Source organism: Cherax quadricarinatus, unplaced genomic scaffold (assembly GCF_038502225.1).
Source record: "Cherax quadricarinatus isolate ZL_2023a unplaced genomic scaffold, ASM3850222v1 Contig257, whole genome shotgun sequence".
Lineage (NCBI taxonomy): Eukaryota > Metazoa > Arthropoda > Malacostraca > Decapoda > Parastacidae > Cherax > Cherax quadricarinatus.
Window position 1 is genome coordinate 68,543 of NW_027195283.1, and position 12,310 is coordinate 80,852.

Sequence of the window (12,310 nt, forward strand, 5' to 3'; positions counted from 1 at the left end):
CTACTTTTACTGGGAAAAAATTTCCCTCTTTCCTACATACTCTAACTTGTGCCTCACTATCCTCATAAAAACTCTTCACTGCTTTCAGTAACCTACTTCCTACACCATACACTTGCAACATCTGCCACATTGCCCCCCTATCCACCCTGTCATACGCCTTTTCCAAATCCATAAATGCCACAAAGACCTCTTTAGCCTTATCTAAATACTGTTCACTTATATGTTTCACTGTAAACACCTGGTCCACACACCCCCTACCTTTCCTAAAGCCTCCTTGTTCATCTGCTATCCTATTCTCCGTCTTACTCTTAATTCTTTCAATTATAACTCTACCATACACTTTACCAGGTATACTCAACAGACTTATCCCCCTATAATTTTTGCACTCTCTTTTATCCCCTTTGCCTTTATACAAAGGAACTATGCATGCTCTCTGCCAATCCCTAGGTACCTTACCCTCTTCCATACATTTATTAAATAATTGCACCAACCACTCCAAAACTATATCCCCACCTGCTTTTAACATTTCTATCTTTATCCCATCAATCCCGGCTGCCTTACCCCCTTTCATTTTACCTACTGCCTCACGAACTTCCCCCACACTCACAACTGGCTCTTCCTCACTCCTACAAGATGTTATTCCTCCTTGCCCTATACACGAAATCACAGCTTCCCTATCTTCATCAACATTTAACAATTCCTCAAAATATTCCCTCCATCTTCCCAATACCTCTAACTCTCCATTTAATAACTCTCCTCTCCTATTTTTAACTGACAAATCCATTTGTTCTCTAGGCTTTCTTAACTTGTTAATCTCACTCCAAAACTTTTTCTTATTTTCAACAAAATTTGTTGATAACATCTCACCCACTCTCTCATTTGCTCTCTTTTTACATTGCTTCACCACTCTCTTAACCTCTCTCTTTTTCTCCATATACTCTTCCCTCCTTGCATCACTTCTACTTTGTAAAAACTTCTCATATGCTAACTTTTTCTCCCTTACTACTCTCTTTACATCATCATTCCACCAATCGCTCCTCTTCCCTCCTGCACCCACTTTCCTGTAACCACAAACTTCTGCTGAACACTCTAACACTACATTTTTAAACCTACCCCATATCTCTTCTACCCCATTGCCTATGCTCTCATTAGCCCATCTATCCTCCAATAGCTGTTTATATCTTACCCTAACTGCCTTATCTTTTAGTTTATAAACCTTCACCTCTCTCTTCCCTGATGCTTCTATTCTCCTTGTATCCCATCTTCCTTTTACTCTCAGTGTAGCTACAACTAGAAAGTGATCTGATATATCTGTGGCCCCTCTATAAACATGTACATCCTGAAGTCTACTCAACAGTCTTTTATCTACCAATACATAATCCAACAAACTACTGTCATTTCGCCCTATATCATATCTTGTATACTTATTTATCCTCTTTTTCTTAAAATATGTATTACCTATAACTAAACCCCTTTCTATACAAAGTTCAATCAAAGGGCTCCCATTATCATTTACACCTGGCACCCCAAACTTACCTACCACACCCTCTCTAAAAGTTTCTCCTACTTTAGCATTCAGGTCCCCTACCACAATTACTCTCTCACTTGGTTCAAAGGCTCCTATACATTCACTTAACATCTCCCAAAATCTCTCTCTCTCCTCTGCATTCCTCTCTTCTCCAGGTACATACACGCTTATTATGACCCACTTCTCGCATCCAACCTTTACTTTAATCCACATAATTCTTGAATTTACACATTCATATTCTCTTTTCTCCTTCCATAACTGATCATTTAACATTACTGCTACCCCTTCCTTTGCTCTAAGTATAATTCTAACTAAATAAACTGTATGAGGTGTGAAAACTTAAAAGGCTTAAAAATAAGCTGTAGCCACACTGGAGTTTGTCAAAATGTTTGACAGACATTTATGCAATACTGTACTGTATCTTTAAATTAAGGTTTGATTACTGTACATTTTAATAATTATATTCAATATGCAATTATACAAATTACAATATACAATTAATGTATTAACTGTGATTATATTTGACAATGCAACATTTACCCATTATACCTAAACAATAATTAACAAAATTAATTTTCCTTAGGTCAAGACACATATTTTCCCAAATAACTAGGCATCACACAGAAAACAATTTAATGAAGGATTATTAACACAAAGTGGGAGTTCTCACAGTTGCTCTTTGCTTATGACACTGTGCTTTTGGGAGATTCTGAAGAGAGGTTGCAGAGGTTGATGGATGAGTTTGGTAGGGTATGTAAAAGAAGAAAACTGAAAGTGAATATAGGAAAGAGCAAGGTAATGAGGATAACAAAAAAAATTAGGTAACGACAGACTGGATATCAGGTTGGAAGGAGAGAGTATGGAGGAGTTGAATGTACATATTCAGATATTTAGGAGTGGACGTCTCAGCAGATGGGTCTATGAAAGATGAGGTAAATCATAGAACTGAGGAGGAAAAAAGGTGAGTGGTGCACTGAGGAGTCTGTGGAGACAGAACTTTGTCCATGGAAACAAAGAGGGGAAAGTATGAGAGTATAGTTATACCAATGCTCTTATATGGGTGTGAAGCATGGGTGGTGAATGTTGCAACAAGGAGAAGGCTGGAGGCAGTGGAGATGTCATGTCTGAAGGCAATGTATGGCATGAATATAATGCAGAGAATTCGTAGTTTGGAAATTAGGTGGTGGTGCGCAGGATTACCAAAACTACTATCCAGAGGGCTGAGGAGGGGTTGTTTAGGTGGTTCGGACATGTAGAGAGGGTGGAACAAAATAGAAATGACTTTGAAAGTGTATAAATCTGTAGTGAAGGGAAGGCGGGGTAGAGGTCGGCCTAGGAAAGGTTGGAGGGGGGGAGTAAAGGAAGTTTTGTGTGCGAGGGGCTTGGACTTCCAGCAAGCATGCATGAGCATGTTAGATAGGAGTGAATGGAGACAAATAGTTTTTAGGACTCAATGTGCTGTTGGAGTGTGAGCAGGGTAATGTTTATGAAAGGATTCAGCGAAACCAGCAGGCTGGACTTGAGTCCTGGAGATTGGAAGTATAGTGCCTGCACTCTGAAAGAGGGGTGTTAATGTCACAGTTTTATAACTGTAGTGTAAGGGCACCTCTGGCAAGACAGTAATAGAGTGAATGATTGTGAATTTTTTTCTTTTCTTGGGGGCCACCCTACCTTGGTGGGAAGCAGATGATGTGTTACTAAAAATTTTAAAATAAAAAATATTAGGCTGTACAAACTGTTTCAATATTTTATACATTAATTTGAAAAATCTAATCTACACAATCTAATGAAAACTGACCTATATTCAAACCTATACATTGCAACATGCTATACTGTACAACAAATTGGTTGGTAAACAGTTTACCCAATATACAGGGGTGGGAGGAACTAAAGCATGGGAATTTTTAATGTAAAAATGAATTTCAAAGTGTTGTATGCCAATGCCTAACTAAGAGGTGTGACTACAATAATCATATTTCCCAATCTTATTTCTTTATCTGGGAGTACGCACTCCCTTAATGGAATATATAACCATATATGAGTTTCTCTTAACACTTGATGTTTACATGTTCAACATGCTAGTGTAGTTGTCAACTACTAGATCAGTCACCGCATAACTACCTACATTCACAAACGAGTGTAAGAAAAAGTGCTATTCAGGCAGCATACATAAGTGTGAAAGTAAAAGGAAAGCACCAAATGTCACAGGAAAGTGTGGGAAACCACAAAGTGTGGGGGCAAACACAAAACACAGAGAAGTGTAGACTTTTGGAAAGTGTTTCCAATAATCCTATGCTGCTGCTTCAGTATGAACACAAGTCCAAAGATATGAACTATCAATAAGAAAAATGGTGCCTCTTCTTGTAGTAATGCTTTTACACTTCATTGAGGCTAATCACTTTTTTAATCTATGAATCTGAATCTTACCTTGTAAATATAAGAAGATCTAAACAATTTATGCATTCACATTGTATGCTACAAGAAAAAATTAACAATATCTATTTCCACTTCTATGTTGCCTATCCCAGTGCTATTGAATTTCCAACCCTGTATTGATAGTACAGGTATCTATTACAACATTCACTTATTTATTCCATGTGAAGTACTGAACTCGCAGGGGTTGGGGAATGAGAAGCAATTAGATTCAATCCAAGGAAAGGGCAAGTAGGTACAATTCTTTAGATCAAGAGCCCTTCACTGGCATAAAGACACCTCCCTCACAAAGTAAAATAATCACTAAGCTAACCCAAAATTAACCAGACAAATCATACCTAACCACTACCAGTTTCTCAAAAGCTACTCATATTGTGCTGATGAATGCTCAACCACTTACTGCTGTGAAATTAGGATGTCTGTTCTCTTCAATGTTTTAAATAGTAGTAGAATGTAATACAGTACATCATAATGTAAATTGTTCCATTGTAATACCAAATTTCATTGTTTTAACCCATAAACGGTCCAAGCAGATCTACGTTCACATGTGTAGTGCTACAAAAGTAGATCTACGTTTTTTTTACATATTTTCAAATGTAACAAAAAAAAAGTAGATCAAAGTTTTTTTACACATTTTCAAATGTAAAAAAACAAAAAGAAGATCTACTTTTTTACATACTTTCAAATGTTGAAAAAACGTATATATACGTTTGGACCGTTTACGGGTTAAATAGTACTAAACTGTAATACATCACACTGTAAATTGTTTTAAATTGTTACACTGTAATACTGCAATCTTTATTAACTAATTCAATAGCGTAAAAAGTCTCTACTAGACTTATCAAAACCATGTAGCATCACCTGACATAATATTAAATTCTCCTGTACTCACTCTAACTCATCTAATGACCATATGAACTATGTATTATTGCCTTACTATTCTTAAGTTAATCTTTAAGTTTGCCCAAAATGCTCAGCATACAGAGGGGCTTTTGGCATGTACACTCAACTATTATATTCCTCTGTACAACCATGTAATTTGTCAAAATAAAAAATCTAATCTAAAAATTTAATCTAACCACCACTTAATGTCATTGGCTTCCGGTCACTGGAGCACTCTCCATTGATATTTGACTTTAACTTCCATATTCAACCTGTCCTCAAAACACTGTACTCCATTTGTTTTGTAATGAGTTTATGCTCACCAGCACTGGAACAACCTAAGCCAGCAACAACATTAAACATTAGCATATTCAGGCAACATTAGGTTAAAAATCACAGATCTTCATTATCTGCTGAAGAGGGTCTCTTGACATAGGCCAAAATATATGGATCTCTTATTTGATATATTTTTTGGTCCAAGTGGTGTGTTTTACATTCATAAGTTAGGCTACTTTAACCTAAATTATAATAAACTTAACAAATACAGTGGACCCTCGAGTTTCGGCAGCCTCAACTTTTGTGAAATTCGACCTTCGGCGATTTTTTTTTTTAAATTTGGCCTCGAGTTTCGTGAAAAAACTCGTGTTTCAGCGACAGTCACCGCGCACACAAAGCCAGTCTCCCATGCCATTCACGCTCAGTGTGCCATTGTTTACCAACACGTGACCATCACCCCACAGGTTCATACGTAATAATCCATTGTTTTTTGTGATTACAACTGCTAAATAAGTCACCATGAGCCCAAGGAAAGCTAGTGCAAGCCCTTTGATAAAGAAAGTGAGAAACACGATCAAATTCAAGAAGGAAATCATTGAAAAATATGAGAGTGGAGTGTGTGTTACAGAGCTTGCCAGGATGTATGGCAAGCCCCATTCAACCATCACTTCAATCGCGGCGAAAGGAAAGGAAAGGAAATAAAGTGTGCTGTTGTTGCAAAAGGGGTGGATATGCTGACAAAAAGGAGATCACAAATACTCGAAAAAGTGGAGAGGTTATTGTTGGTGTGGATTGCCGAAAAACAGTTAGCAGGAGATAGTGTTACACAGTCGATAATATGTGAAAAGGAAAGGTAGTTGCATGACGATCTCGTAAAGAACATGCCTGCAACAAGTGCTGATGCTTGTGATTTTAAGGCCAGCAAAGGTTGGTTTGAGAGATTTAAGAAGCATAGTGGCATTCACAGTGTGATAAGGCATGGTGAGGCTGCCAGTTCTGACAAAAAAGCAGCTGAGAAGTTTGTACAGTAGTTTAAGGAGTGCGTAGACACTGGAGAATTCAAACCCCAGCAAGAGTTTAATTGTGACGAAACAGGCCTCTTCTGGAAGAAAATGCCAAAAGAGGACCTACATCATGCAGGAGGAAACGGCACTCCCAGGACACAAGCCTATGAAAGACAGGTTAACTCTCATGTTTTGTAGTAATGCTAGTGGGGATTTTAAAGTGAAGCCTTTACTGGTGTATCACTCTGAAAATCCCAGAGTGTTCAAGAAATACAGTGTCGCCAAGAGTAATTTGTGTGTGATGTGGAAGGCTAACAGTAAGGCACGGGTCACACAGGGAATTTTCCTAGACTGGTTTAATGAAGTGTTTGGCCCCAGTGTGAAGAAATACCTCCTGGAAAATAAATTGCCACTCAAGTGCCTCCTGGTAATGGACTATGCTCCTGCTCATCCTCCAGACTTGGAAGAGCAAATAGTGGAGGAGTTTAGTTTCATCACGGTGAAGTTCTTGCCTCCTAATACCACTCCTCTCCTCCAGCTCATGGACCAGCAGGTCATTTCAAACTTCAAAAAACTCTACACCAAAGCAGTGTTTCAGAAGTGCTTTGAAGTGACCTCAGACACTGAATTGACCCTAAGAGAGTTCTGGAAAGATCACTTTAATATCCTCCATTGCATAAACCTTATAGGTAAGTCTTGGGAGAGAGTGACTTCCAGGACTTTGAACTCTGCTTGGAGAAATTTGTGGCCAGATTGTGTACAAGAGAGGGATTTTGAAGGGTTTATGGCTGACCCTAAGGAACCTATGCCAGTTGTGGAAACTATTGTGAGATTGGGGATGTCCTTGGGGTTGGAGGTGAGTGGCGAGGATGTGGAAGAGTTGGTGGAGGACCACAGGGAAGAGCTAACCACTGAAGAGCTGCAAGTGCTTCATCTGCAACAGCAACAGATCACAGCTCAGGAAACTGCTGCAGAGGAGGAGGAAGAGAGATGGAGGAAGGTGCCTTCTTCAAAGATTAAGGACATTTGTGGAAAGCGGACTGAAGTGCAAACATTTATGGATGAACTTCACCCTAACAAAGCTGTTGCAGGCCATATTGGCAACATGTATAATGACAGTGTTGTGTCCCACTTCAGGGAAATCTTAAAGAAACACCAGAAACAGACCTCTCTGGACAGATATGTTGTGCGACAGGGGTCCAGTGACTCTCGAGCTGGTCCCAGTGGCATTAAAAGAAGAAGGGAAGTAACCCCAGATATGGACTTCATACCTGAAGTCCTAATGGAAGGAGATTCTCCTTCCAAAAAATAGTGTACACCTTCCTCCTATCCCCTCCTCCCGTCTTCCATACACGCAGAAGTCTTCAGTAAAGGTAAGTGTAATGTTATTATTATTTTTTTAAATGCATGTACTTGATTTCTGATTGTTTTCATTATGTAAATCTTCATTTAATTTGAAAAAAAAATATTTTATTTTAATATTTTTGGGTGTCTGGAACGGATTAATTTTATTTCCATTATTTCTTATGGGGAAAATGATTTCGAGTTTCGTGAATTTCGACCTTCGGCGGGCTCTATGGAACGGATTAATCACGAAACTCGGGAGTCCACTGTACAGTGGACCCCCACTGTTCGGCAGCCGCTACTTTCGTGAAATCCGACTTTCGGCAAGTTTTTTCGGCAAAATTTAGCTTCGCGGTTCATGATTGGACTTGTGATTTGGTGACCATCCGGTATGCGTCCGCCCATCACCGTGCATGCAAAGCCAGTCTCCCACACTATTCACACTCAGGTGTGCCATTGTTTACCAGCGCATGACCATCACCCTGCGGGTTCATACAATACATTTCATAATAATCCATTGTTTTTTGTGCTTGCAACTGCTAAATAAGTCACCATGGGCCCAAGGAAAGCTAGTGCCAGCCGTTTGGTAAAGAAAGTGAGGAACATGATCAAATTCAAGAAAGAAATCATTAAAAAATATGAGAGCGGAGTGCATGTTACAGAACTTGCCAGGATGTATGGCAAACCCATTCAACCATCACTTCGATCGTGGCGAAGGGAAATGAAATAAAGTGTGCTGTTGTTGCAAAAGGGGTAGATATGCTGACAAAAAAGAGATTGCAAACCCTCAAAGAAGTGGAAAGGTTATTGTTGGTGTAGATTACCCAAAAACAGTTAGCAGGAGATAGTGCACCTACTATCCGACTTACGACCGAGTTTGGTTCCAAAAAACCGGTCTTAAGTCGAAATGGACGTAAGTCAAACTTTACTACTGAATATCAACATCACATTTTTGTAATTACTTTATTTTATTGTTTTATTTTGGTATTTCATGTTTTACTTTACTTTTTATGCTGTTACTGTATTTTATACTGTAAGGTTTAGGAAAAACACTGTGTACAACACAAACAGTTGTTTATTTCCCAGAAATTTGGCAAAAAAAAACACGGTCATAAGTCGAGTGGTCGTAAGTCGAGTGGTCGTAAGTCGAGCAGGTCGTAAGTCGGATGGTAGGTGTATTATGCAGTCAATAATATGTGAAAAGACAAAGCAGTTGCATGACAATCTTGTCAAGAAAATGCCTGCAATGAGTGGTGATTCTTATGATTTTAAGGCCAGCAAAGGTTGGTTTGAGAGATTTAAGAAGCGTAGTAGCATACACAGTGTGATAAGGCATGATGAAGCTGCTAGTTCTGACAAAAAAACAGCTGAGAAGTTTGTACAGGAGTTTAACCCTTTCAGGGTTGGTGCCGTACTAGTACAGCTTGCACGCCAGGGTTGGTGCCGTACTAGTACGCATAAATTCTAGCGCCTTCAAATCTAGCGAGAGAAAGCTGGTAGGCCTACATATGAAAAAATGGGTCTCTGTGGTCAGTGTGCACAGTATAAAACAAATCCTGCAGCACACAGTGCATAATGAGGAAAAAAAAATCCAACTGTTTTTGTTTTAAAACAGCGACTTTGCAGTGTATTTTCGTATGCTATTTATGGATGTATTCTAGTTTTCCTGGTCTCATTTTATAGAATGGAAGACATATTACAGAAATTGAGATGATTTTTATTGGTTTCACAATGAAAAGTACCTTGAAATTGAACTCAAATTAGCAGAAGTGTTCGATTTTTGCCAAAGTTCAAAAGTAAATAAATCAAGCCATGCGTCCAATACATGTGCACTGATGTTATTTATACCATTTCTACACTAATGCAGTAGTCTGCATAACAGTACGTAAATCTTCTATTTTTTGTGAGAATAAGAATTCAAAGTGGAAAGCAAAAGAAATGTAACAGAGGCCTGGAGACGTCTGAGACGTCAGGGACGTCTGAGCCCAGGACAGCAAAAGAATTAGATACAGGAGTGACTATGGGACTGGCAACTGCAGAGGAAGCTGCAGAAGATGGGACCGCAGAAGTGGGGTGGCGTTTTGAAACACGACTAATGAACAGAGGAAATGTTATTTTAGTGCCAGGAATGTCTGTCTTGTTTATTCTGAACCCTATTTGGAAATTGGCATCCTGAAATTTGTGTGAAATTGGCAAAATTGCCAATTTCAGACCACTTTACTGGATAGTTGAAATCGGTAAATGGGTGGTTTCTTGTACTCATTCGATAGAAAAAATGGAGTTCTAGCAAAATAGTTATGATTTTTGCTGACTGGTACATTGGAATTGGCCGAAAATAGGGCTCAAAGTGGGCAAAATCGCCAATGCATAAACACCGTCGAGACTTCTAACTTCACGAGAGCATAATTCCATAAGTTTTCCATCAAATTTCATACTTTTGGTGTCATTATGATCGGGAAAAGATTCTCTATCATTTCACAGGAAAAAATAATTTTTTTTTTTCCCCAAATTTCCAACCCTGAGAACAAGTTTAGGAGAGGGACTGCTGACCCTGAAAGGGTTAAGGAGTATGTAGACAGTGAAGAATTCAAACCCCAACAAGTGTTCAATTGTGATGAAACAGGCCTCTTCTGGAAGAAAATGGTAAGGAAGACCTACATTATGCAGGAGGAAAAGGCACTCCCAGGACACAAGCTTATGAAAGACAGGCTAACTCTCATGTTTTGTAGTAATGCTAGTGGAGATTGCAAAATGAAGCCTTTACTGGTGTAACACTCTGAAAATCCCAGTGTGTTCAAGAAAAACAGTGTTGCTAAGAGTAATGTGTGTGTGATGTGGAAGGCTAACAGTAAGGCATGGGTCACAAGGGAAATTTTCCTTGACTGGTTTAATGAAGTGTTTGGCCCCAGTGTAAAGAAATACCTCCTGGAAAATAAATTGCCACTTAAGTGCCTCCTGGTAATGGACAATGCTCCTGCTCATCCTCAAGACTTGGAAGAGCAAATGGTGGAGGAGTTTAGTTTCATCACGGTGAAGTTCTTGCCCCTTAATACAACTCCTGTCCTCCAGCCCATGGACCAGCAGGTCATTTCAAACTTCAAAAAACTGTACACCAAAGCAGTGTTTCAAAAGTGCTGTGAAGTGACCTCAGACATTGAATTGACCCTTAGAGAGTTCTGGAAAGATCACTTCAATATTGTCACTTGCATAAACCTTATAGGAAAGGCTTGGGAGGGAGTGACTTGCAGAACTTTGAATTTTGCTTGGAGAAAATTGTGGCCACAATGTGTACAAGAGAGATTTTAAAGGGTTTGGGGCTGACCCTAAGGAGCCTATGCCAGTTGTGGAAAGTATTGTGTCACTGGGGAATTCCATGGGGGTTGGATGTGAGTTTTGAGGATGTGGAAGAGTTGGTGGAGAACCATGATGAAGAGCTAACCAGCGCAGAGCTGCAAGAGCTTCATCTGCAACAGCAAGAGACCACAGCTCAGGAAATTGCTGCAGAGGAGGAGGAAGAGAGATGGAGGAAGGTGCCTTCTTCAAAGATTAAGGACATTCGTGCAAAGTGGGCTGAAGTGCAATTATTTATGGATGAACTTCACCCTGACGAAGCTGTCGCAGGCCATGTTGGCAACATGTACAATGACAGTGTTGTGTCCCACTTCAGACAAATCTTAAAGAAATGCCAGAAACAGAGCTCTCAGGACAGATATTTTGTGCAACAGGGGTCCAGTGACTCTCAAGTTGTTCCCAGTGTCATTAAAAAACAAAGAAGGGAAGTAACTCCAGATAAGGACTTGGTATCTGAAGTCTTTATGGAAGGGGATTCCCCTTCCAAACAATAGTGTACACCTTTCTCCTATCCCCTCCTCCCATCTTCCATCCATCCAGAAGTCTTCAGTAAAGGTAAGTGTATAATGTTATTATTATTTAATATATGTATGTACTTGATTTCTCATTGTTTTTTGTATGTAAATCTTTATTTAATTTGAAAAAAAAAAAAAAATTTAAATATTTTTATGTGTCTAGAACGGATTAATTTTATTTCCATTATTTCTCATGGGGAAAATGGTTTTGCCATTCAGCAATTTAGTCATTCAGCAGACTCTGGAACGGATTAATCACGAAACTCAGGGGTCCATTGTAATCTCACTTCAATTACACAAGTGTAAACAACACTCCATATGCATATTGAAAGGTCACATTCCCCTATTACTGAATGATGAGTGCCAGATTACCATATATTCATTTACAGACTAGTCTTGTGTCATGATTTAACATCACTAACTACAATATCATTAAAAATCCCAATATTTCTTGTACAGCTGACATCCTCCTTAGTAAGCTTAACTTCAAATCTTTTGCTCCATATTTGTCATGCACACTTTGAAGGACTATGTTTCTTATTCTCAAGATAATTGATTCCAATAAAAGCTACAGTATATACCAAGATAACATGTATGCATTTGAAGTGCAATGTATACAAGCTGAACAACCACACAGAAAAATAATGAGGATCCAAGAGAGGCAGCAACAAACAGTGAACAATGAAGATGGCTTACATCCTCAGCAGCCACGCTTCCCTCTTCCACTTTGACCACAACTGCTCTTCCGTTCACATGACTGGACACAAAATGCGAAAATAAAATCTTGGTTAGTGAAGCTAGATACCATGTAGATACATTAGTGAAGCTAGATACATGCATGTAGTCATAGAAATGCATAAGTTGTTTCTGTATTTAGTGTTAGTTCCCATCTAATAATCAGTACAAATACAGTTTTGAGCATTAAGATATGGATACATAACCAAGATTAATAGCCATTAATCTAGAAAGAGAACACC

At 38.9% G+C, this 12,310-nt stretch overlaps 1 protein-coding gene across 1 annotated transcript in view; it reads right to left on the reverse strand.

Moving 5' to 3' along the window:
- The window catches only part of LOC128686639 (uncharacterized), a gene marked incomplete at its 5' end in the record, with an annotated part of 89,171 nt that overhangs the window by 58,618 nt on the left and 18,243 nt on the right, over positions 1-12,310 (reverse strand). The window contains one exon of the mRNA XM_070080265.1: positions 12,030-12,090. Within this exon, the coding sequence (XP_069936366.1) occupies positions 12,030-12,090 (61 nt within the window). The remainder of the gene's footprint in view (positions 1-12,029; positions 12,091-12,310) is intronic.